This window comes from Saprolegnia parasitica, assembly GCF_000151545.1.
Source record: "Saprolegnia parasitica CBS 223.65 unplaced genomic scaffold supercont2.60, whole genome shotgun sequence".
In the NCBI taxonomy this organism is placed as follows: Eukaryota; Oomycota; class Saprolegniomycetes; order Saprolegniales; family Saprolegniaceae; genus Saprolegnia; species Saprolegnia parasitica.
The window spans coordinates 126,642-149,617 of NW_012156454.1; the positions used below are offsets into that span (position 1 = coordinate 126,642).

Sequence of the window (22,976 nt, forward strand, 5' to 3'; positions counted from 1 at the left end):
TGGCGCTGATGCACCGACGTCAGCGCCTCGAAGAACACCTCGAGCGCCTTGCTCACGCGACTTCGGAGCTTGTGCGACACGTACTTGGGGTCGACGTCGGACCCGAGGGTTTCGTTGAGCCACGACTCAACGAACGGCCGCCACCCGAGCGTCATGGGCGCAAAGTACACGACGCCGAGGCGCGAGACGCTGGCTGGCGACGCCGACGCGAGGTCACCCACTTCAAAAAGCAGGCGAATCTATCGACGTATCAGTCCTCTCGGCCATCGCGTGCGCTGCTACATGAGGAAGGAGCCGGATGCGCTCGCCACTCGCCAAGCACAGCGTCATGTTGTCGTCGAGGACGGTGTTGAGGTTCTCGATCCAGGATGCATCGATGGGCCCGTCAAAGACGAGCCACGGTAAAGACGCCTTCTCGACACCTGTCTTGGCGTCCTAGCGTAGCATGTATCTTGCAAGCTTGATACGATCAAACTGCTTTTTGTACCACAGCATCCGCAATGATACCACGGAGCAGCGCAGACGCGAGTCCATCCTTCCATTCGCGTGTGATAGGGTGGAAGCTGCCGTAGAGCTCGCCCAAGCTCACGCACTTGGGGTTCATCACCGTGAGCACGACGCGCTGGTAGCGCTTGTCGCTGCTGTCGGCGTTGTCGCGGAGGTCGCCCATGGACCGGCGCAGCAGATCGTAGCTCGTCGTCTTGCCACTACAGGTCTCCCCCGTGAGCGCGATACCGACGCGCACTTGCAGCATGTCGAAGAGCTCGATCGTCTTTCGCGTGAGAGCGGCCACTTCCTGAAGCCTATTCGTACCGTCAGATTGCACCCACCGGACAGTTTAAAGTACCCGAGCAGCCGCGTCTGCGTCACGACCGCGTCCTCCAGTGCCGTCGAGAGCGACTCGGGCACGTGCATGAGTGGGAAGAGGTCGCGCAATATCGCGCCAAAGAGCCGGAGGTCGTTGGTAGTAAACTTGGGCGTGTTGGCGTCGCGCAGCGCCCTTAGAATCACGGCATCTTCGCAGCTGCTTGATGCTGTGGTGGATTGCCGCTTGAAAATGCCCGCCATGAGAAGCACGGTCTTGACCGCGCGCATGCCAAAGTCGTAGTGCGGCTGCTGGCTCAGCTGCTCGCTGCAAAGCTTGTAGAGCTTGGTGATCTTGTGCGAGAGGCCTCTCGCGTCGTCAAAGCCTTCGCCGACGAGCATGATCTCGGCGATGAGTGCGTAATCGGGCACCATCATCGAGACTGGCCGAAAGCAAATCTAACGACACGACGTATAAGACACACATAGACAGGCCACGCGTATGTACCTTGAGATTATCGGGCAACTCAGTACGACCAGCATAGCCAGGGTTCATAGTTACAATGACGTGATGGTCCCGCAGCGTGATCACGCGACCTTCGAATGAGATGTCGGCGGCGCCGACCAAGCGACCGCGGCGCAGGAGCGTGAGCTGCTGTGCGATAACAGAGAGCACCTCAATGTCGATGCGGTTGAACTCGTCGAGGCAGGACCAGCACCCGCACTGGGCGAGGCCACAAAAGAGCTTGGCCATCGTCTTGTAGTCGATCTGGTCCGAGCAGTTGAAGACAATGCACTGGATCGCGAGTGCTTTCGCGAGGTCTTTCGACGTCTCGGTCTTGCCTACACGACGTTTGATACCGAGCCGACGCATGCAACGCACCAGTGCCGGCCGGGCCCGACGGTGCAGCACCGAGCTTGAGGTCGTACGCGCCTGTGATGGTCATCCAGCAACGGTCTGTCAGCGGCGTAATGACAAGGCGAGCGCAAGCTCCCATGTACTCGTAGCCGTAGCGAATGCGCACGTTCGACTGCGTGATCGTCATGTCGTCGACGTCGGCGTTCCAGCCGTACCTACAACGCGCAATCAACGGATGCAAGAGCCGCGCGTCGCTCTACCGCAGCTGCTTTTTCCAGTTAAAGTCGTGGGTCGATGTGACGTTAAGCGCAACGAGGTCGCTCAAAATGTCTCGTGCGTGCACGTCCGTCGTGACGAGCGACGTGACGACGCACCGCTGGAGCCGCGTCAGCGACGATCGAATGAGGCGCGTGAGGCCGGTCAGCTGCACGAGCACGAGTTGCCGGTACTTGTCGACACCGCCGGGCACGGGCAGCGCCGCCTCGCACTCGCGCGCCCAGACCATGTAGGTGACGCTGGCGACACATTGCGCGGGGTGGTGCAGCAGCCACGAGTCCCGCTGGCCGTGGTCATAGTCTCCCACGCACACTACAACTCTCAGTGACCTGGTCGACGCATGACGCTACACGGAGTACCTTTGAGCGTGCGGTGCAGCGTCAGCTTCATATTGGCTTGCACGGCGGCGAGCCAGTCCTCGACGTTGCCGCGGGCCTTGAGGTTGCGGCCGAACGGCACGCGCTCGCCCTCGGCCGAGTGCATGGCGAGAATGTCGATCGAGCCGTGGGCCTCGCCAAACTCGAGGCGCACGATGCCGTCGAAGAGCTTGCACAAGTGCGGCTGCACCGCCAGCGGCTCTTTCGTGTGCGCCAGAATCTCGAGCAGCTCGTCGTTCGCGAGAAAGTAAAAGCGCGGAAACGCCATGCGCTTCGTCTCGAGGTAGTCTTCCAGGGACTTGCGCAGCTTCTCGAGGGACGCTACGCTGTCTCTTGACGTTCTCTGCACCAGCCGCGCACGTACCGTTGTGCTTGACAAGCGTTTCGAGGAGCCCAGGTTGCGCAGTCGCCTTCATGCACAGTGGCGTCTCGTGCGCGCGCAACAAGAGCTCCTTCCAAAACGTGTTGATCGTGCCAAACGCCTGCGCCTCTTGCGGCAACTGGCGCTGGATGTCGGGCGCCATAAAGATCGACTCGAGGTAGATCCACTCTCGCTGGCACGTCAGCCATTCATCGAGCGTCTCTATCCATACATCAACTCAGCACTCGAGAAGCTTTCCAAACTATAGACCTTGGAAGAGCAGCAATCGGCGGTGCAAGGCCAGCGCTTCGTCGCGCACAGGCTCGACGAAGCGCGACGCGAGAACGGTGCTCATCGAGACGAGACTTTCTTCGAGCGCGCTCGCAACGTCGTCCGTGGGCCCGAGCACAAACACGTCGCGACGGTCGTTGTGGCACTTGACGTCGAACGAAAGCTCGGCCCAGAGCCGGTTGATGCGCGCGAGCGTCGCCTCCAACGTCGCCTCCTGCGTCGCCTCGATCGCGATGCGGTTGACGGCCGGAGCGCTCGCGTGCAAGTGCAGGCTCACAAATCGCCCGAGCGTCAACGACGGATCTGCGAGCACGTCGAACTGCAAGACCGCGCTGATCTACACGCACTCGATCAAACACGGTGTCTGCAAGAAAGGGCGCACCGCCGCCCAGTGCCGGGGACGCAAGTGGAGACAGCGAAGGTCGGCGACGATTGGAAGCGCGTCCTTGAACGCCTCGACCGTCTCGCGCAGCTGCCGCACGACGGCGTTGCCCGGGAGGCCGCGCTCGCAGACAAGCGTCGTCTTGTAGAAACAATTCACGCGCTCGTCGACCTCTGCAACGTCGACATCCGACAAGAGGGTGTCTCTGCACGTTTCGGACGCCGCCGCCCACGCCTGGACCGTCGTCCAGAGCAGTTTTTTGACCTCGAGGTCCACGCTACACGAGTGTTGAGCTCTGTGCTCGCGTGTTCTAGTAGGTAATTGTACCGCAGCTCGTCAATGTCTTGAAACGAGCTTTGTGCGAGCCCAAGCACTGTCTGAAACTCAATGTACTTGACGCCGATCGCCTCCAACTCTTGCAGCCGGCCGTCGATGCCTCGCAACTGAGTTAGGATCTCTGCGGCGTCGCTGCCGACGGCCACCAGTGCTGCATTATGGAGCTCATCCCGTCTACACGGCGCCATTGTACGTGGCTCTATCAACGGGACGGTACCGTTCGTGGACGAGCGTATTGAGTTTCAAAATCTTCTTGTCGAGCTCCTTGGAAAACTTGTCCGTGTACGCGTCCGACCCGCTCTCCAACAGATCCATTGACGTCTTGAGCTGCGCGCGCTTCTGCGCCAGCATGAACGCGTTGGTTGCATCGATGTCCGACACCTGCGTGTATCATTTCGAAGCGTCGTCGCAGAGGCAACGTACTGGGATCTTGAATTCGTCCGTGAGCGCATAGAGCTGCTTGAGAAACATGTAGCGATCGTCCAGGTCGGCCATGCGCGCCTCCGTCGCACGCAGCGCTACAAGCGCGGCCGCGTACTCGTCGACCGTCGTCGGGATCGAAGCAATCGCGTCGTTGGCGCGCGAGACTTCAGTCAGCAGCTCCTCGTTCTACACCCGGCGTCTCGACCTTTCATATTTTGTGGCGAGACGTACCTTGAACTGCGCGATGCGCGGAATGAGCGTGTGCAAGCAGTGCATGCATGCCCGCGGGCTTGGCTTGAGAAGGTCGTTGAGGTCCTTGCAGTCGGCGAGAAGCAGACCGACGGTCGTTGTGTCGGGCAGCGCCTCAAACTGCGTTATCTGCGTCGAGTAGGCGACCAATTGGTGGCGCAGGTCGTCAATCGACCGGCCAAGGTTGATCGGGTGCTCGACGTCGCCCGCGACCTTGATGAACGCGAGGTTGGCAATGTACTGCGCCTCAAAGCGCGCGAGGCCCTTGGCGAAGACGGCGAGTGCATCGAACGCTCCCGTGACGACGCCCGAGATGCGGGCAAGGAGGTCCTGGAACGCAGCGTCCTCCATCACCATCATATCGAGGTTCAAGCCAGGGCTGAGCTCGCCAACATCGTCGTCTAGCGTCGACTGCACGTAAGGGCCGAAGCCTGCATCGGCCATGAGCCGTGGCCTCGACGTCGCGGCCCGGAGACCGGCACTGACGATGCCTTCGAGCTCAGCACGCAGCTCCTCGCAGCTCGGGTCGAAGAGCAGCTGCGACCGCACGCTGCCGTCGTGGAGTGTCGTCAAGTGCAAGCGCACCTCGACGCGGAAGAGCGGTGCGATCGGAGGCGGCGGCTTCAAAAGCAGTTTTCCGCCAATCGGTTTGGGCGGCGGCGCCACGTCCGACACGGCCTGCACAATGTGCTGCATCTCTGTGAGCAGCTCGTGCGTGCTGCATAGCCCGAGGAGGAGGAGGGAGTCGACGACAAAAAACTCGACTAGTCGAATGAGCTTGGCAACGCTGCGGCACTGCGTGCGCATCGCCGCGCGCTCGGTGAACGTCACGACGCGGCCGTTGGCCCACGTCACGGACCGCCGACTCGCTTCGTTTCTCGCCGCGTTCTCATCGTCGTCGGCGCCGGGTGGCGACGCGAGCTGGCACAAAATGCGACTGACGTCGTCAGGCAGCTCGTCTCGCGTGGTAAAGCCGTTTTCGAGCAGAAAGGCGCGAAGGAAGGCGTTGCACGTGGCCTGCGTTGTCGCCAGGACGTCGCGAACCATGGCGCCAATCGCGTTGTCGGTGGCCACGATCTGCGCCTGCTGCGTCTCGGTAAAGTCGCTCAGCGTATACGTCTTGGTCGCATCGATGCCAAAGATGCGGAGAAGACTAAGGTTGTAGCACTGCGCTCGGAGCTCCATGAGCGCCGAATGCAACCTACGAGCCACTTGAGCAATCGTGATTTCCATAGCTACGGACGCACGTCGGACGCAGCACAAAGAGCTCGTGCTGCAGCATGTAGGTGGCGGCGCGTGTCTTGACGGCGCGGACGTTGGACTTCCAGCGCCGGAACTGCTTCCAGACGCGGTACTTTAGGAAGAATGGGATTTGGCGTACGAGCGTAAACATGTAGTGCTCGCGCTCAAACGCCTCGAGCCGCGTGAATTCGGGCTGCCCGTGACCCGTAAAGTGCGTAATACCAGTCCGACTCATCGTGTAGTAGCTGCCGCTGTCGATACTGTCGTGGTCGACCGCGCGCAGCTCATACGGGTCGTCTTCGGCGCTCCGCAAGTACAAGAAAGCATCCACTGGCACACCATCTGGCTCCGAAATGCTTGCTTCGACCTGTTCCGTGAGAGTTTGCAAGTGCGTTGACTTGTGAAGCAGCGTCGCACGCGTTGGTCGATGCTCGACAACCACCGCGGGTGGCGTCACGGTAGGCACAGCCGGCGCAGGCTTTTTTGGCGTTGCCGGTGGTCGTTGGCTCAAATAGAAGGCGTCGCGCGTACTCAGCGGTGGCGCGGCAACGCGGCTTACAGTGTCGGCAACACGAGGTGATGTGCATTTCGAAGGTTGAAAGCCGAGCTGCACTGGTGGCATGGTTGTCGGTGAGGCTGGAGCCGGCCGCCGGGGCACCAGCACTTTCTCCGCCGCAGGGCGATTCACGAGGGGCGTCGCAACGAACGGCCCCATCTTGGCCGCGTTGGACGTAGCTTTAGACGGGTACATGGCTGTGTGCTGAAGCGAGCGCTTGACGCCCTTGGCGTAGATGCGCTCGGCGAGTTGCGCCTTCTCGGGCGTGTCGACGGCCGGCTGTTGCGCCTTCTTCATGTCGTGCAGGTTGAGGATGCGCGAGAGGCGTTTGGGCGGTGGCGTCGGCGTCGTCGGTGGCGTGTTCCGCGGGCGTGTCGGCGCCGATGGCACCACCGCATGCAGCCGCCGGCCGTCCTCCATCATGCAGCGGATCGTAACAGTCGCGACGCTTGGATTTGAACCTCCACAAGATGATTTTTGACCTCTCACTTTGAATGCGTATCAAGGTACCTCCCGAAACAAATATTACAATATCCACTCTGGAAGGGTTTATGTGGCATGGAAGCGCGCCGTGTCAATGACACCGTGGCAACTGCACAGTACTCGTTGGTGGCGGCGCGCTGGCGGCGGATGGCGATCGTACAGTCGCCAGTGGCAGAGCGCATCCGTGCGACCGAGCCTCTTGCCAGCGCGGGAGCCAGGTAGAGTGCAGGGCAGAGCGAAGGCCGAAGGGCGACCGACGCGTGCGATGCAAGCGGGTCGACAGCGTGGACGAGGCAGCCATAAAGAACCGCCGCCACCCACGCCTGTGACAACGCCGTCGGCGCGTCGCCTGCGAAACCCGTCATCGAGTTGCAGTAGTACCGTTCATGTAGGGTATTCGATCAAGCGAGATGATAGCCGATCCACCTCCAATTCGGCACGTTCGATGCGCAGGTGCGAAGAGCTTGCCGTAATTCTCTAGGCAGCTACTACATGCCATGCTCTTTGAAGACCTAGGAGGACGAAGCATCCGCGTGAACGATGTTGGTCGGTTGATGCTTCAACGTGCGGACAGGATGGCTTCGGCGACCTCGATCACTGGGGATGACGCGCATGTCAACCTTGGTTTTAATGCGTGTCGTACGCTATTTTAAAATCGTTTTTAATGCCGTCGTGCGTCGCTTCTATTTTCTTAAACGTCTTGTTTGTATGAAACCAGCTGGTGCACGTGGGTCGTTCCATATTATATTGCATCCCATTTTAACTCTCTATGGAGAATAAAAATAGTCTACCAACCTTGCAGATTCGCCGCGCCAAGCAACCACAGCACGGGACCTGATCCGCAGCCACGTGTCGCAGCGCGTGGCGGCCTCGTGGGCGCATTTGCACAGACACGCCTCTGCGCGGTCGTTTTTGTGCGCCGGGCGTGTGTTGCTGTGACCAATGGGTCTCTCGCCAAGAGCTCTGGAGACTCGAGCATTATCGTCCCGAGGTATTTCATGATGTATCATCGCCGGTCCGTCCGGTGGGCCTCAGCTGGGCGGGGCGGTCAAAAAAATTCGGCCGCAGCACATGGCGGCCGCTTTAGCAGGGCGGACCAGAGCCGAATGCCGCGATCTGCGTCGTGCGTCGAGCCTGCGAGCGCTTGCTTCTTGCGCGCAAGGCGTGCAGGATGGGAGGAGCAGTGTAGTATGTAATCTCGCGCAAAGCCCGAGAAAGGATTGTGACAGAGAACGCCGCGTTTCATTGGATTAAAGTATGCTCTGGATTAAAAAACGGCCAATCACATGGTCGCGCTAGTAGCTCGGATTCGTTGAATCCAAAAGCGTCTTGGTTTCAGTATGCCGTATAGAGTGGGCTGTGTAACTTGGGTACATCACGCGCGACCAAGCCGCTTGCCATCATTTTCGAATACTCGACCGCGTTCTTATTTCCGTGCGGGCGCTAGCATGTCTCCCAACGACCTCCCGACGCTGGCGTACGCCAAGAGCACCGACCTCGGTAAGATCGACGCTCTTCCTGGCGGCCACGCGCCTCATCCTCGTCTCTCCAGTCGCCGAGCCGTCCTCGTCATTTCTCTCGCACCACCACACGTCGTCGGCTGCGTTTGACAAGGTCCTCTCGACGTCCCGGAAGCTGCGCAAGAGCTGCTCACTACCCAACTGCTCCCAGCGACCGGGCGAGTGCATGCACTGCACGTGCGACGGCCGTTGCGGCCAGCACGAAGGTGGCAAGTGCGGCGTGCGCCGCGAGGGCTCGGGCAAGTCATGCAAGCGTCTCGGGTGCCCAAAGGACGACACGTGCCTCCACAGCACGCGCGCCACGTGCTGCCATTGCCGCAACCTTGTCTCGTCGCAGTCCCGGAGTCTGAAGGCCAAGCGCGCGCTCGACGAAACCGACTCGAGTGTTTCGGCGTCCGAACCGGCGCTTTCGCCGATCGAGCACGCGCCCAAGCCTGCCGTCCTCACGATTGTCGCGCCCGCCCTCACGCCTGTCCTCGAAGCCAAGGGCACCCCCAAGCCCCTCACGCCCAACAGCGCTGCCGAGGCCAAGCGTCGTAAGCGCCAGGCCAACGTCGATGTCCATGGCAAGCCTGTCATTGACGCGCTCAAGATGAAGAAGAAGGTGGCCAAGATGCTCTCCGCCCTGCCGTCGCCCGCCCTCAAGCACACGAAGAAGGCTACAACCGCGCCGGCCCTCGGCACGCCCGCGCTCTGCGAGTACCCCGAGTGGGCGTCGCGCCGGTCGACGTGCAACCTCATTGTGGTTGTCGAGGGCACGCAATTCAACTTGCACCGGTTCCCGATGCTTGTCGCTTGTCCCGAGTTGCGCTCGAAGCTCAAGCAGCAGCCGCAGTCGGACGACGGCAGCATGGCCGTTCTCAAGTACGCGCATTTTCCCGGCGGCGCCGCGGCCTTTGAGCTCGCCTGTATCTACGCGTACACTGGCAACATGGACATCAACGCGACCAACGTTGCGCTATTGTACTGCGCGGCGCGCATCCTCAAGATGCACGTGGCGCTCACATCTCGCTGCGCGACGCTCCTCGAGACGCTGGCGCACGCGGGCTCGGGCATGGACGTGGTGCAGATGCTGCTGCAGGTCGTCGAGGTGCGCAAGTGCCTCCGCAACCAGTCGACGGACCGCATGATGGCTCTCTGCGTCAACGCGATCGCGCAGCGCTACCCGTACGAGCACGACACGATGCACTGGATCGTCAAGCTGCCCTGCGATGTCTTCTTGCACATTACGCAGCTCATTTTGAACGACCAGCCCAACTCGACGGTCAACAACGTGGTCGCGCGGCTCTGCGCGCAGGCGCACCTCGCCCAGGTCTTCCGGTCGGTTCAGAGCCCGAAGGAGAAGGCGTCGGAGCTCATTAAGGTTCTCGACATTCTCATGACGCTCGACACATCGGCGGTCGCGACTGGTACGGACGAAGACGTCGACATGTCGGTCGAAGAAGGCGAGATCAAGGAAGAGCCGGCATCCAAGCTCGTCCTGACGCCCGAGATGCTGGCGCAAGCGATCGCGATGAGCCAAGCGTCGCTCGTGGCGGCCTAGATAGTATACCATAGTAGCGTAGGATTTATTAGGAGTTAGAGACGACGGCAGATTAGGGTAGGATGACGATGTAGCACTAGCAGGATTAGACGATGATCATTATAAGCGACCAACATGTAGACTAGCGGATCATGCACTCGAACTTGTGTCTCGGACAATCATGCAAGGCGACGGGTTGAAGCAGCTGCGGTCGTCCAGCAGCTGGTGCCACCAGCGCGTGCCCAGCTGCGCACCCCACGTTCGCGCTGGCTACTCCGGAGATGCAGACGAGATGCGCTTGCAGGTGTGCGCGATCCGACGTCGGGCGAGAACACGGCGCGATCTGAGCACACTGCAGTACGACTCACAGTACTCGTTGCCGGTCCCGCGCAGACAGGCCACGCAGACAGGCCACGCTCATGTTCGAGACGGGCAGCTAAAAATACCCAACGTTTGAGCTGGAAATCGAACAACAGCCTACCAGGAGCGCAAAACAATGGTGTGTTTTTAGTCAGCTGAATTTGCACGATGAAGGCGGCCGTGTGCATGGCAGCCCTGGCGCTGCAGTTTGGCCTGCAGCCGCTACTGAACCGTGCTTTCGCAGGCCATGTCGCCAGCCGCACGATGCTCGTCGTCGTCGGTGAAGGCGCCAAGCTCCTTCTTGCCACCACCACGCTCTTGCTCAAGGCCCGGACGACGCCAGCCCTCTTGCGCCACTGGACGCTGCGTGACAGCCTTCGCCTCTCGGGGCTGCCCGCCGTGACGTACGCGATTCAGAACGTGCTCATCCAGCTCGCGATGCAGCACCTCTCGCCGCTTGAGTTCAACTTGATCAACCAGACCAAGCTCCTCTGGACGGCTCTTTTCGTCTTCCTCTTCCTCCATAAACCCTTCTCACTCCAGCAATGCGGTGCGACCAATCTCTACCTTGGAGCTGACGACATGGTATTGACTAGGTGCCATGGGCATGCTGCTACTGGCATCCGTGCTCCTGTCGGCGCCTACTGCCAGCGACGTCGACGTCGAGGCCATGACGATTTCGTCCACGCGCTTCTACTACGGCTACGTTCCTGTCGTCGGTGCCTCCATCTTGTCAGGCGTTGGCGCTGCGCTCACGCAGCTCTCCCTGCAAACGCATGGTCGCGATGCGTCGCTGGTGACGATTGAGCTCTGTGTCTTTGGCGCTGTCTTCCTCCTCGCCAACCTCGCCGCCGCTCCCGGCGCTACCTTGGACTTTAGCGGCTGGACAACATGGACACTTGTACCCGTGTTTACCAACGCGCTCGGCGGGCTGCTCGTCGGCACGGTACACCTCGACTTGGCGAACTAGGCTCAACTTGAGTAGGTGACGCAGCTCGCGGGTGGCATCTTGAAGTCGTACGCACTCGTCGGCGGCATCCTCCTCACGGCGGTCGCCGAGGCGCTGCTTGACACAGACGCCCCTGTGCTTTCGCTGCGCATGGGCATTGCGACGGCGCTCGTCATGTCGAGCATGATCATCTACAGCAAGTACCCGTACCAAGCCAAGGCCAAGCAAGTCTAGCAAAGGTCCTACCAGACGCTTCATCCCATAGACGCCCGTAATCATACCAATCGATGTGTGTATTTTACAAGATGAACGAGTCGACCGCTACGTCGGGTGTCGAAGGCGCGGCGACCACTGGCGTGTCGGGTGCTTTGAGCTTCTCGGAAGGAACTCGAGCCTGGTTCAGGGTCTGGGCCGTCGCCAACGATTGTTGGACCAGTGGCGTCTCGTGGCTTGCATGCTTGGTCGTGGCATCATCAACAGCGTCGTCCGACAGCAATGACGACGCTGGCGTGGTGACGCGATCATGCGCGGGTGTGGGCTCAATCCTGCCGGCCGATTCGTTTGCTGCCGTCCTCGCAGGTTCAGGGCTTTGACTGCCGTCGTCAACGTCGGTTCCGGAGGCACTCGGGTTGCTCCAATGAAGCGCTTCTTGCGTGTGCTCTGCTGGTGCTCCGTATGGCTCTTCTGCCCACGGCTGCTGAGATGCATGCGCTTCTTCAAACAACGGGGCCTCGGTAAAAGCAGCGTATTGTCCATCCTCAGCAGCTGTAGTCGCCCAGTGAGCTTCCCACGAAGCTGCATCGGACTCGACTGGTGCCCATGACACACTAGTGTCCGACTCTCCGGACTGCAGCACGGCAGTTGCTCGTGACGTGGTGGCGGGCCGAGTGAGCTCTTTTGGCGCACCAGTGGATGACAGAAGGGCACCGCCGTCTGTGCTGGGACGTGCGACAGCCGCGGACGCTGGATGAACCAAGACCGCGTTCAAAGAGCCCAAAGGAACGGCCTCCTGAATTGCTTCTTGAGCTGGAGGTGCGACTTCTGCTGTTGCTTCTGCTGGCTCTGGTTCATGTAGCAATGGTGTTGGTGCACCACCGCATGACTCAATACGATCGTCGACGCATGCATCCGCACCTTCGAGCTCGTTCGTCAGACCATTGGGCGCTGCGTCGACCACATCTAGCGTCGCGCCACCCACCGCCCCCGTACGAGGTACCTCTTCGTCAGAAGTACGTCGAACAATCGGCGTGTCTGCTACGGCGGTGCCATCGAGTACTGTGTCGCCACCTTGGTCAATTGCCTCGTCCAGTGCGAGCGCACTCTTCGCAGCACCAATGTTGTCGGAAACGAGAGGCTCATGTGCTGGTTCGTCGACCGAGGGATTTTCTCGCGCGTCCAAGTGTAAGCTGTCGCTAGTGCTTGCTACCGGATCGCTGCGCGGGGAACTCGAGATGTCTTTGATGGACGACGCCGCTGGCATAATCAAAGTCTCCATGTGAGCCCTTGTGTCAAAGAGACTCTCAGACTCAACGCAAGCGCTTTCGAGCTCTGCCCCAACAAGCGGCGAGTCTGCAATTCCGGGCGCCAGCGTACGACCAGACAAAAGCCCCGCACCATGGTCGGCGTTTAGCAGCGGCTCGGCGTTAACGGTGGAAGGCGCTTCCTCGCGCACAGACATCTCCGCTGGACTGAACGAGGCATCGACGGTGTTTGGTTCTTGCTGCTCGTCCAAGCGTGTGTCGGCAGAACTCGACGCAGCACCTGACGGCTCGCAATCTCCAAGTGTAGCGTTGGTTATCTCTGTTGTCGAGGGCTCCATAGCGAGCGAGCCGTCGAGCGTCGACGTTTGCTCCAAGGGCGTCGTGGGTTCGGCGTCTGATGTTGTCATCGTAATTGACGGCGCAGTCTCCATTGGCGTCGGTGCCTCGTTGAGAGTCGGCACGGGCGTGTCTTGCACCGACGGCAAACTCGTGCGATCCTCGGCCGCAACAACGGACACCTCGAGGCTCATTGACATTGTCGTGGGTGGCGCCTCCGAGTACCCCAATGCGCTCACCATCGCAAGTTTCAGAGCAACGCTGCTCAAGCAAGCGTCGGACGCCCGCCGCGCGTTTTCCAGCCAATGAGGTGGGCACTCAACGGGTGTTGTGACCAGCGGCAGCTCTTGGATTGCTGTTGCTAGCGCACTGAGCGACATGTCTTCCGCAAGTGCCACTGGAAGCGGCAGGAAAGGAAGCTCTGGCGGCGCATTGCTGCACGGTGGCGACGTGGGAGTTGACGCATCGCGCAATGACGCGTCCGACGCCGCGACTGGAAGAATCGGAGCGTCTGTTGGTTGGATTTGTCGGTCGTTTGTTGTCAACCAGACCTCTGTCACTTGTCGCTTTTCCGTTTCTGCTACTGTTGCTGGACGTGGCGACGTGCGGAGGACGCCTTCGGATCTTCTCGTTGTCGTCGGGACATCGTCCGTTGTGATAGAAACACTTGGTCGCTCAACCTCGACATCAGTGGAGGATGTCGCTCTTGGTGAAACATCTCGGGCTGGCTCGGACGCAAGCGAGGAAACTTGGACAAAAGCTAGCGGTAGCTGAGGTGTGGAAACTGTCTCGGCGACGCTGGCACATGCCTTCGGTGTAGAAGGCAGTTCCATCGCCGCCACTAGATCTTTCGACTCTATTGGCTGCGCGAGAAGCCCGCTGTGCCCATCAGGCACCACTTGCACGGTACGAGACTGCACCATTTGCGATGGAGTGTCGTCGTCAGCGACTTGTACACTGATGTCCGTTGACGTCTTCGTTTCGGGGACGATCGACACCTCGGGCGCCACTGGATCTGCGGCAGACTCTCTCGTGTGCAAAGCAGGTGACGGCGTCGACTCGATGGTCGGTGGCGTCAACGCATCGTCGTTGGCAGGAGTAAAAGGCACGTCTCTCGGTGGAGCACGAGCTTCGTCCGCCATTGCCATGGACGGTTCCGCAGCATCGCGAGGTACCACCGATGCATTCGCCTCGATGACCGCCGTTGGCATTGCCGAAGCAACCTCCAGACTCGTATGGTCGTCCGCTAGTAGTAGACTTTGGTCGTGGCTTGCGGCGACATGCGGCGATGTGTTGCTGACCGACAGCTGCGCTTCTTTGGACGGCGACGGAGGCGTTTTGCGACCCGAGCTTGTTGCATCCTTGGAAGAGCGTCGTGACTTGCTGCTCGTTGGCATTTCTTCTCTTCTAGACGACTTGGACTTATCGCGAGTCAAGGGTGCGCTCTTGGGAGGCGACTCGTCCATTCGCAAAGACGCGACGGAGCTCTGCGGCGTCGTAGCGCGGCCACTGAGCTCACTATCGTCGGCTCGTTGCTTGTCGAACTGCGGGGACGTTGGGCGCACGCCGTCTGGTGTAGATGCGCGCGTTGGTAGCGGCTCGAGAACCTTGCGACGCGTCGGCGACGGTGCGTCGTCGAGCACATTGAGCGTCGCGTCCGGCAGCGGGTGCAGTGGTTTGACTGGCGAGACGGACCGGGGGCTGAAAAAGGCGCTGTGGGGTGTCAGCGGTAGGAAGGCCGGGGCCGCCGGGGCAGCAATGGTAGCCGCAGCTGCCTCGTTGATCTTGGATATGCTTGCGAGTGGTGGCAGCTCCTTCCGCGACGGACTTCGGTCGCCGAGCCGAGTTGCTCCTTCTCCGCTCTAGGAAGGACTTGTACCTTTATTCAGCGCGCGAGCCAACGTACGAGCACATCAAAGTCGAAGCTGCCGCCGATGACGCGAGTTGCCGACTTGCCTGGGCTCGGCTGCTTCTTGGTCGGGCTGCCCTTGGCTTCGCGCTTGGCTTTTGTCTGCAGCGTGCGTCGAGCTACGATCCTCTTAAGGTATCACCATCGGTACGTGGTCGCTCATACCTGAAGTGTACGAGTTGGTGAGTGTAATCGTGACTCCATTCACGGGCCCGAGGTACTGCTCGGCAATGCCAACTCCCTACGCAAATGTCTATTGTGAGTATAGCGTAACTAAAGTTGACGAGCCTTTTGATACGACGCGACCGAGTGGGAAAACTGCTTGAGGTACTCGTACTCGACGCCAATGTTGTGGTAGGCAATGCAAAGCACCGAGACGCGGTCTCGCCGGTGGTCAAGCTGCTCCAAGTCCTTCCCTACCGCTCGCGTGAGATATCTGTGCACTCTCTTTTCGTCGCGGACCCTGGCTGAACAGCTCTTCATGCAGCACGATGAGCGCTGCTTGGGCGTGCTCGAGCGCCGACGGGTGCTTCCCCATGGTCGAGTAGACGGCGCACAAGTTCAAATGCGTGTCCGCCGTCGCACTGACCTTTTGAATGCGCAGCTCGATCTCAAGCGCCCGCTTGAGGCAGTTGAGAGCGCCATGGAGCTTTCCAATCCTTCACTGTTTGAGCGATTTGTCGGCGAGGGAGAGCGTACCGGCGGTAGTAGCACGCCATATTGTTGAGCGTTGTGGCCCGCTCTTCGGGAAGATGCTCGGTGAGAATTTCAGCCTTCTTGAGCAGCTCGATCGTCACGGCGTAATTTTCTATCCATCATACATGATGTTTGCAGCGGTGAAGACGACAAGTATACCTTGCTGGAGAAAAGTCATCGAGAGCAAATTGCAAAGCTCCGAGACAGCCTTGCACGCATGGCGCACCTGGCACCCATGTCACATAGCTCGACCAAGTAACTAGCTACCTCGGGGCTAGCAAGCCAAAAAAGTGGCGGCGCAGTACGAGGGCTCGCTCCATGCACTCGAGCGCTGCCACGTAGTTGCCCTACTCGGAGCAGCGGTGGATGATACTACGATGAGCGGCCGTGAGCCTTGTTACCTGAACTTGTAGCTGGACGCACTCTTCATCGAGCCTCTGCAACGCCTGGAGCTGAGCTTCTTCGCTGCGGACCTCATGGGTCACAGCCATGCCAGGTCAACGTTCGGGTCGAAACGGCTGTGCTTGATGCCATTGGGCAAAAAGATCACGCCCAGTTCGATGCGGATTGGCTGGCATTTTAAAAATAGTGCACGACGATTGGCGAAGCAATACACATTTTCACCAATCCGTATCCAATCTTTTCTCTCGGAAAGAGATGTTTCCCCTTGAAAAGAGGGAATAAAGAGATTCAATCGTTCCTGGATTGGCTGAAATACAACTCGAAGCCCAATTTGATTGGGTATAGAGGGCGATGTTGTGAGTTTTGATTGGGGCCATGGGCATCTCGCGAAATCGATGGCAACGATGCTGGCGCGCCGCAGTGTGCTCGGGTTCGCTCGGACGTTCTCCAGCCGCCGAGGCGCTAAGCGCGCGGGGCGCCCGTCGTATGTCGACGACAGCGATGCCTTCAGCCTGGGCAGTGCCATGAGCCTCAAGGCAATCGACCGCGTTCTCGACGACGAATCTCGCCGGATACGTGGCGAGCCGTCGCGCGACGAAGGCCGGCAGCGCCGATGGGCCGCGGCCATGGAGAAGAAGAACGCGCGCAAGCAATCGCTCGACTACTTGCAGCAGCCGCTCTTTCGCGCTGGCAGCGTCGCTGGCAAAACGTTTGGCGCCCGATCGCTCTTGGATTACGTCGCGGTTGCCACGGGGCAGTTTCCGGGACCCATCCACATCATTACGATGCCGGACGATGAAGCACCGTTCGCTACTGCGCTTGCGTCCATGCGCGTCGTCGGCATTGACTGCGAGTCGCGGCCCCAAATGTTTGGCCGGTACGACCCGCCCGTCGCCATGGTGCAAGTCGCTAGCCATGACCTCTCACTGCTGTACCGTGTTCGATACACCTCAGCGCAAGGTACGCATGCGTTGCTGTTGATATGCCAACCGATAAAGAGATCTGTATAGACGGCCTCACGGTTATCCAGCCGGCGTTTCCTGCGCTCCAGGCGCTGCTTGCCGACGCCAACATTGTCAAGATCGGCCATGGCTGCAAGTCGGACTTCCAGGGCATCCAGAAGGACGGTATCGCGCCTGTGATTCGATCGACGCTCGACACGCTGCCTGTTGCGTCCGGCATCGGGTGTCTCAAGCCCAACCTTGCGGCCTTGGGACTCATCTGGCAAAGCCTGCGCATCGACAAGGCGATGCAAACTTCGGACTGGGAGTGCCCAGAGCTCTCGTTGGAGCAGATCGTTTATGCCGCGACGGATGCGTGGATGGCTCGCCAAGGTAGACGACCTTCGAAAGCCTCCTCTGACCATGTCTGTAGTGATGCTCTCGATGCTGCAAATATCCGCCAGCCACAAACTCGTGCACGTCGTCGACTACCTTCCGGACGGCCGGGCGCTCAAAGGAAAGAACTCGCGGGAGACAATCGCACAGCTGTGTGCCCTTGCGCAGGCGGAAGGCGTCGACCGTGCGTGGGAACCCGCCCTCGCGTTGTCGATGCCGACCAACGACGGCGACATTTACACCATGTAGATAGTTTATAGATATATTTTCACGACAATGATACGAGGTCCTGCTCCACGACAACGATAGCATCCGCATCATCGTCGTCGACATCATCGTCTTGGTCGCCTTGGTCGCTACCCGTCGTGTCTGTCTGGACGTGGGTCGTTGGAAACCACCCACGGGCATTCAAGGTAGGGTTGAAGCCCTCCCACCAAATGTTTTGGTCGTCGTCGCCGCCAAGGACATAGACAACGTCTCCAGGCGTCAAACTCAGTTCGGCTTCGTGGCTGGCGACGTACGCCCATTGGCAAACCACCCGGGGCAACCACTCGACAGTCGTTGCCAAGACCCACCCCGTGTCTTGGCCATCGACGGAGCGTCCCCGTAACCAGTCGTCGCTGACCTCTGCAACTACCACAAGATCCTGCAATCCCAGCGATATCGGTGCATCTTGGCGTGGCGTGGCTTCGACGACCACCCGAGCGACGCCGAGGCATGGCACCGACATCCACTCGACGTACGTGCACGGAAACCAGCCAGCCGTGCTCGGATCGTCCGCCTTGTGCCCGAGCCACCAGCCGTTGTCGTCCATGGCTTTGACAACGATCAGTTCGTGCTCGGCCAGCGCGAGCTCCCCTTCGGTCGTCGTTGCATAGTCCGCGAGGACGCGGACATATGATGTAGTGGCGTCGATGGTCTCATCGGGAGCCAGCTCTGGTGTTGGATTGCTCGTAGTAGGCACGTGTGGCTCTTCGGTTGTGAGCTCAGGCATGGACGCATACGGCACAGGGCTCGAGACGGTGTACACGGACGCATTGGGGTCAGCGTCGTCCCACAGTACCTCATCCGGGGGCAGAAACCGAACCGCCGCGAGCCACCAAAGTGCAATCTCGACAACACTCGACAGCGGAAACAATAGCCAGTCCCACGCGCCGTGCACTCGGTACACCCAGTAGCCGCCGTCGTCGACGATGTAGTACGCGTACTCGTACGCGTTGGTCGTCCAGTCGTAATAGAGATACCAGGCGCCCGGTTCATCCGGCTCGACCGACGTCTCTTTGTGAAACCAGCCATAGTGGCTCGATGACCGCGGAAGCGGGTGGAAAAGGCGTGCTGGAGCAGCATGGATGCCGTTGGTCGTTGTGCAGGGTCCTTGGTGAGGCATGCCATGACGAAATCGTGCGCCACGGGGGACAAGTGGCTCGGGAGCACTGGCGCCGACGTCTCAGACGCAATGTGAAACATGGCGGTGAGCGGATTTGAAAACGTATTCTAGCGCAAAAATATGGGTGATTGCACCCGTACGCGCTGGAGACGCACCCACGGCGGCTCGCCTGTCACCATTTCTACAACGCAGCACCCGACACTCCAGACATCAGACTTTGTCCAGGCGTCGGCGCCCAGCTCGGCTCGAATGATCTCCGGCGACATCCAAAAGGGGGATCCAATGCCGTCGCGCACGGACCTGTCAAGTCGTGAGCCGACAAGATGGCGCTGGAGACGTACCCCACAGTAGCAAAGAGCTCGTCGTCAACCTCTCCGTCCTTCGGGTCAAGCTCGGACGTTTTCGCTGTGCCAAAGTCGGCTATCTTGAGGCAGCCGCTGTCCGAGAGAAGAAGATTCGCACACTTGATGTCTCGGTGCGCGAGTCCAATCGCGTGCAAGTACTGCAGACCACGAAGCAGCTGCGAGGTGTAGACGCATACGATCGACTCGTCGAGCGGCCCAAACGTCTGGAGCAAACTACGAACCACGTGACGCCAGAACAATCTTGATTCGGAGCGCTACCTGTGCACGGACCCCATCGGAAGATACTCCATAAAGAGGCTGTAAATGCCGCCTTCACGTTCTAATGTATGTCGGTGACTTGGTGACGACGAAATCGAGTCGTACGGGCGCCGTAGTACTGGACGATATGGGGATGACGCAAGGCCTGTCCGATAGCAGCTTCTTGCTCGATCTTGGCGAGTGCGACTTCGGCGCCATGAGTGGCAGCCGTATCGACCTCGTCGTCGTCGTAGACATGGCCTTGGATCCGCAGCTGCTTGACAGCTACCATCGTCGCACTGTGCAACAAAGAACGATTCTTGGATTGTGTTGACCTTTTAGCAGTACCTTGCAAGGAGGATGCCGACGTAGACCTTGCCAAAGCGTCCATGGCCGATGAGCTTACCACGCTGCCATACCACAAGCCTAGTGCGCTCGTCAGCAAAGCACGATCGACGTCGCTGCGTGTAGTACGTGGATGTCGTCTCGAGGCCGAAGGCAGGCGCACCCATCCATCCAAACACCGTTACGCGCCGACGTTTTCACCGACCAACGGTACCGTTGCTCAAGAAATTGTAGACGAAATAGACACACAGAGCCCTGACAACGAGTCTCCGTTCGACCATTAAAATCAAGCCTCGGGCGCGGACCGGATGACGCCAACTTCGGTCGTCGTCCACGTGTCGATGGCTGCGTCGGCCTTGTCGTGCTTGACGAGAATGTAATCGGTGTCGTAGGTCGAAATCGCAAAGACCGGGATGCCGACGGACGCCAAGGGCGCCGTGAGCGCCGACAGAATCCCCGTCAGGCCAAAGTCGAGCGGCCCTTCGACCTTGAAGGCGACCCAGCCGTCTTCGGTCGCACTGGGCGCCGTCGGCAGCGGCACCGTGGCCGGCAACACGACCGAGATTTCATCCGCCGTCACCGCGAGCGACGTCAATGGTGCGGTTACCAGAAGCGGTGCGACGCCCGCAAGCACCGAGGCGTCCGTCGCAGCGTCAACGCGGGCGTACCGATGCACCGCCAGGCGCGGCGACCGGAAAAAGGTCATGGGCAGGCGCAGCGCACGAGTCATCTAGAGTTGTACGAATTGAAAATGTGCAAAGTGGAGTGTGGAAATGGAGTGACCATCACTCTGGCATGGCACCACCTGGGATTGCGCCAAGGGGTGCGCTGCCCGTGATGTCGACACCGCGCTTCGAACGTGCCGTCGTATGAGCAACATGTGTATATGAGCAACATGTGCTACCGGTACAATGGACAACCAGCAAAACTTAGCAACACAAGGCGGGGTCCATTCCGTCCAAATGACTTTCTGTTCCACAGCAACCCTGGCTCGCGCCGTCGTTGAGATTGGAGATCTCCCTCATTCATCTGGTCGTGGTCCAATTAATAGATGGATCATGACCCACAGATAACGTGTTCGGTAACACCACAATCGTACACCACAATCGTCAGGCTTTTCACGTGTGCTGGTCAGTGTCATCACGCGTCGACAATGGCTGAATCTGGCGAGTCCGTCTCGGCGATGATACTGGCCCACGCGTTTAGGGCTGCGGCGACCCCATCGACTTGGGTCTTGGCGATGGTAAGGCCGTCCTTTTCGAAGGTTGTGACGTGCGTCGCGCCAAGCGCCGCTGCGAGCTCGTGGCCAATCTCAACTTCAATTACCTTGTCGTCGGCCATGAGCGCCACCAGCACGGGAAATTTCTGACGACGAAGCGTGTCGGCGTCGTCGTTCGGTATAAAGCGACGGCAAACGCCATCTCAGAGATCGAGGGCATCTTGTTGACCTATATGGAGCGGTTCCGTAGAGTCATGAAATTGGGACTCCTACCACAGCGGCGCATGACGACGCCAAACCAAAACTCGAATGTCGGCTGGTTGCAGCTCTGGACGCGCAGATCCATCGGGTTCAAGAGGGCGAGGCCGGCGACTGCATCGCTTTGCGCGACGACGTGCAGCGCGTAGTGGGCGCTCTTCGAGTGTCCCGCGAGAAGAAATCGAGCAGGTGGCAGCAGCGTCAGCGCCGTCGCAACGACGTCCGTGATGGCCGCAGTGTCAATGTAGTAGTAGCTGCCAACGACGTCTGCGCTCATGCGGCCGTGGCCCGGAAGGTCGAGCGCCACAAGCTCCGTCGCTCCTTCCATGTAGAATGGGACAAATGGAGCCCACGTGCGCTCGATTAGGCTCTGGATCGGTCATTGCTTCTCAGCGATTTTGTCGCTCGAGTGTGCTCGATTGCAGCGCCGCCAAACTACCCACATGGTGTATTCCTCGCAAGACAGTAGCCATATTAGACACACTGCGACTCCACTATACTAGCTACCAGTCTCTCTACGACAGACCACCGTCGCAGCGCTATAAAACTCATGGGGAAAAATCGCATTTCCGCGTCTGCCATCGCTCAAGGACTCGGTGCGCGATCCCTTCGACCACATCGGCAGGCAGAGACTCGAATGGAGACGACTTCACGTCACTCGGCGGCGCCCCCCACGTCTGCGTCGGCAATGCGTCGTGGAACCGGCGAAACTTACCCTACCCCGAGCTCAAGGGTGATGGCTTTTGCATAACAACCTACCGTGCACCGGTCTGCGTCAAATACAAAGACGGGCTTCTGCGTGCAGAGTGCCTCGGTCGTCATGGACACTGAGTCGGGCGTCGTCACGATATAGGTGGCGTGTTTCAAAAAGCCTACGTACGGGTTCTCGCCCTTGCTGTCGTAGAGAACGAGCCGGGGAAACGCCAGTGGCAGCGCCTCGTGCAAATACGCTTGGACCTACATCCCAACCTTTCCCAGCAATGTGCTCAGGACCAAGAGTATTCACGTACCGACGACGGTGTGCGTCTCGAAAAGGTCGCAAAGAGAGAAGTGGTTGGCGACCACTGCGCCTGCAGCTGCGCGACGAGAGCCTTGGCGCGATCTACATGTATCCGGCGGGTTAAGAAACACTCAAGGTATAGAGCTGACACACCGATTGTGAGAGTGTAGCCACGGCACGAGCCCCCGACGAGCAGCGCAACAGCAGGGCCTGGCCACTGCGTCCACGGCTCGGTACCCTCCCACGCATCGAGGACGTCGGGATCAATGTCGGTGATGGTGCCTGGTGTCGCGTAGACATGCGACGGCAAGATGGCGCCAGCGTCAAAGTCGTGCTGCGGTGCGAGCACAGCATCAAAGTGCGCCAAGTCGATGCTGCCACAACGAGCCGGGTGAGCAGACCAGAAGGCCTCGAGACGCCTACCGCGGGTGTTGGATCTGAATGTTGAAGAGCGACGGGTGCGCGCGCTTGAGGCCGGCGCAGAGCGCAACCGTCGAGCGGCCACAGCCTACAACCATGTCGGGCACGTGCTGCGTTGGTAGTGGCGGCGCGTAGCCCAGGCCATGGCGCTGGAACAAGCTGGCGGCGGCGACGTGGGCTGCCGGTGGGACTCGGACAAAGGCTTTTGTGTACGGCACGCGCGCCATGGTGAGGGCAACGCGCTGCGTCGCATCGAGGCTTCGGATCGCCGCTTGCAGCTTGGCGGCGAGAGCGAGCGCTTGCTTCTCTGCGCCGGCGGCGCCGTTCCCAAGCACCAAGACCTGCCTCATTGAGCTGCTGCCGACCGTCGACCGTCCTGGATTGGCTAAAAAGACAATTTCAATGCGCCAATCAGCGCGCAGAACATGGAATCTGACCAAGTGTGGCGTTGTGCACATTTGAACACAACTAACTACATCTGGCATCTTGCCATAAATACGCCATTTAACCACAATTACGCTGGAGCTGTCGATGGCGAGAAGCGCAGAGTGTTGATCGGACGGGCCATCATACAATACAAATCACTTGGCTCAA

General features: G+C 59.7%; 9 protein-coding genes across 9 annotated transcripts in view; 3 read left to right on the forward strand and 6 right to left on the reverse strand.

Moving 5' to 3' along the window:
- SPRG_20887 (hypothetical protein) overlaps positions 1-6,576 on the reverse strand; it is a gene marked incomplete at both ends in the record, with an annotated part of 13,873 nt that extends 7,297 nt beyond the window's left edge. Inside the window, 16 exons of the mRNA XM_012350022.1 lie at positions 19-239; positions 283-414; positions 491-803; positions 848-1,263; positions 1,313-1,647; positions 1,688-1,878; positions 1,924-2,251; positions 2,299-2,637; positions 2,681-2,899; positions 2,948-3,305; positions 3,351-3,627; positions 3,678-3,860; positions 3,904-4,067; positions 4,110-4,295; positions 4,341-5,559; positions 5,606-6,576. Coding sequence (XP_012205412.1) covers positions 19-239; positions 283-414; positions 491-803; positions 848-1,263; positions 1,313-1,647; positions 1,688-1,878; positions 1,924-2,251; positions 2,299-2,637; positions 2,681-2,899; positions 2,948-3,305; positions 3,351-3,627; positions 3,678-3,860; positions 3,904-4,067; positions 4,110-4,295; positions 4,341-5,559; positions 5,606-6,576 — 5,852 coding nt within the window. The remainder of the gene's footprint in view (positions 1-18; positions 240-282; positions 415-490; positions 804-847; positions 1,264-1,312; positions 1,648-1,687; positions 1,879-1,923; positions 2,252-2,298; positions 2,638-2,680; positions 2,900-2,947; positions 3,306-3,350; positions 3,628-3,677; positions 3,861-3,903; positions 4,068-4,109; positions 4,296-4,340; positions 5,560-5,605) is intronic.
- A 1,475-nt stretch (positions 6,577-8,051) lies between these two features.
- On the forward strand, positions 8,052-9,702 carry SPRG_10050 (hypothetical protein; the record flags this gene model as incomplete). The annotated part of the gene is made up of 2 exons (XM_012349983.1): positions 8,052-8,139; positions 8,192-9,702. The coding sequence occupies exons 1-2, from the start codon at positions 8,088-8,090 to the stop codon at positions 9,700-9,702; spliced, it is 1,563 nt and encodes a 520-aa protein (XP_012205373.1). The 5' UTR covers positions 8,052-8,087.
- A 484-nt stretch (positions 9,703-10,186) lies between these two features.
- On the forward strand, positions 10,187-11,224 carry SPRG_10051 (hypothetical protein; the record flags this gene model as incomplete). The annotated part of the gene is made up of 3 exons (XM_012349984.1): positions 10,187-10,591; positions 10,638-10,987; positions 11,027-11,224. The coding sequence occupies exons 1-3, from the start codon at positions 10,210-10,212 to the stop codon at positions 11,222-11,224; spliced, it is 930 nt and encodes a 309-aa protein (XP_012205374.1). The 5' UTR covers positions 10,187-10,209.
- A 39-nt stretch (positions 11,225-11,263) lies between these two features.
- Positions 11,264-11,848, reverse strand: SPRG_10052 (hypothetical protein; the record flags this gene model as incomplete). The annotated part of the gene is made up of 1 exon (XM_012349985.1): positions 11,264-11,848. A coding segment is annotated over one exon (560 nt), but the record flags the coding sequence as incomplete, so codon positions are not given.
- A 154-nt stretch (positions 11,849-12,002) lies between these two features.
- On the reverse strand, positions 12,003-13,085 carry SPRG_10053 (hypothetical protein). Its single transcript, XM_012349986.1, has 2 exons — positions 12,605-13,085; positions 12,003-12,402 (listed from the first exon to the last, which is right to left on the reverse strand). Exons 1-2 carry the CDS (start codon positions 13,047-13,049, stop codon positions 12,245-12,247), a joined length of 603 nt encoding a protein of 200 aa, XP_012205376.1. The 5' UTR covers positions 13,050-13,085; the 3' UTR covers positions 12,003-12,244.
- Positions 13,086-14,322: 1,237 nt separating this feature from the next.
- Positions 14,323-15,903, reverse strand: SPRG_10054 (hypothetical protein; the record flags this gene model as incomplete). The annotated part of the gene is made up of 10 exons (XM_012349987.1): positions 14,323-14,325; positions 14,373-14,669; positions 14,714-14,835; positions 14,882-14,953; positions 15,001-15,132; positions 15,179-15,375; positions 15,416-15,524; positions 15,572-15,638; positions 15,718-15,759; positions 15,814-15,903. 10 exons carry the CDS (start codon positions 15,901-15,903, stop codon positions 14,323-14,325), a joined length of 1,131 nt encoding a protein of 376 aa, XP_012205377.1.
- A 306-nt stretch (positions 15,904-16,209) lies between these two features.
- Positions 16,210-17,452, forward strand: SPRG_10055 (hypothetical protein; the record flags this gene model as incomplete). The annotated part of the gene is made up of 3 exons (XM_012349988.1): positions 16,210-16,774; positions 16,825-17,148; positions 17,189-17,452. 3 exons carry the CDS (start codon positions 16,210-16,212, stop codon positions 17,398-17,400), a joined length of 1,101 nt encoding a protein of 366 aa, XP_012205378.1. The 3' UTR covers positions 17,401-17,452.
- Positions 17,453-17,662: 210 nt separating this feature from the next.
- SPRG_10056 (STE/STE11 protein kinase) lies at positions 17,663-20,191 on the reverse strand (the record flags this gene model as incomplete). The annotated part of the gene is made up of 9 exons (XM_012349989.1): positions 17,663-17,797; positions 17,895-18,429; positions 18,462-18,645; positions 18,694-18,838; positions 18,880-19,116; positions 19,162-19,222; positions 19,267-19,439; positions 19,489-19,566; positions 19,791-20,191. 9 exons carry the CDS (start codon positions 20,189-20,191, stop codon positions 17,785-17,787), a joined length of 1,827 nt encoding a protein of 608 aa, XP_012205379.1. The 3' UTR covers positions 17,663-17,784.
- Positions 20,192-20,625: 434 nt separating this feature from the next.
- On the reverse strand, positions 20,626-22,755 carry SPRG_10057 (hypothetical protein; the record flags this gene model as incomplete). Its single annotated transcript, XM_012349990.1, has 7 exons — positions 22,386-22,755; positions 22,116-22,336; positions 21,973-22,064; positions 21,722-21,919; positions 20,994-21,272; positions 20,895-20,933; positions 20,626-20,850 (listed from the first exon to the last, which is right to left on the reverse strand). The coding sequence occupies exons 1-7, from the start codon at positions 22,730-22,732 to the stop codon at positions 20,626-20,628; spliced, it is 1,401 nt and encodes a 466-aa protein (XP_012205380.1). The 5' UTR covers positions 22,733-22,755.
- Between the last annotated feature and the right edge of the window lie 221 nt (positions 22,756-22,976).

Coding starts and splice junctions, on each gene's coding strand:
- SPRG_10053 (XM_012349986.1), bottom strand. CDS start 13,049: ATGGTGAGCGCATTGGGGTACTCGGAGGCGCCACCCACGACAATGTCA. Junction 12,403..12,604: donor GCTGCTAAACGCCGACCATG/GTGCGGGGCTTT, acceptor AGCAAGCACTAG/CGACAGCTTACACTTGGACG.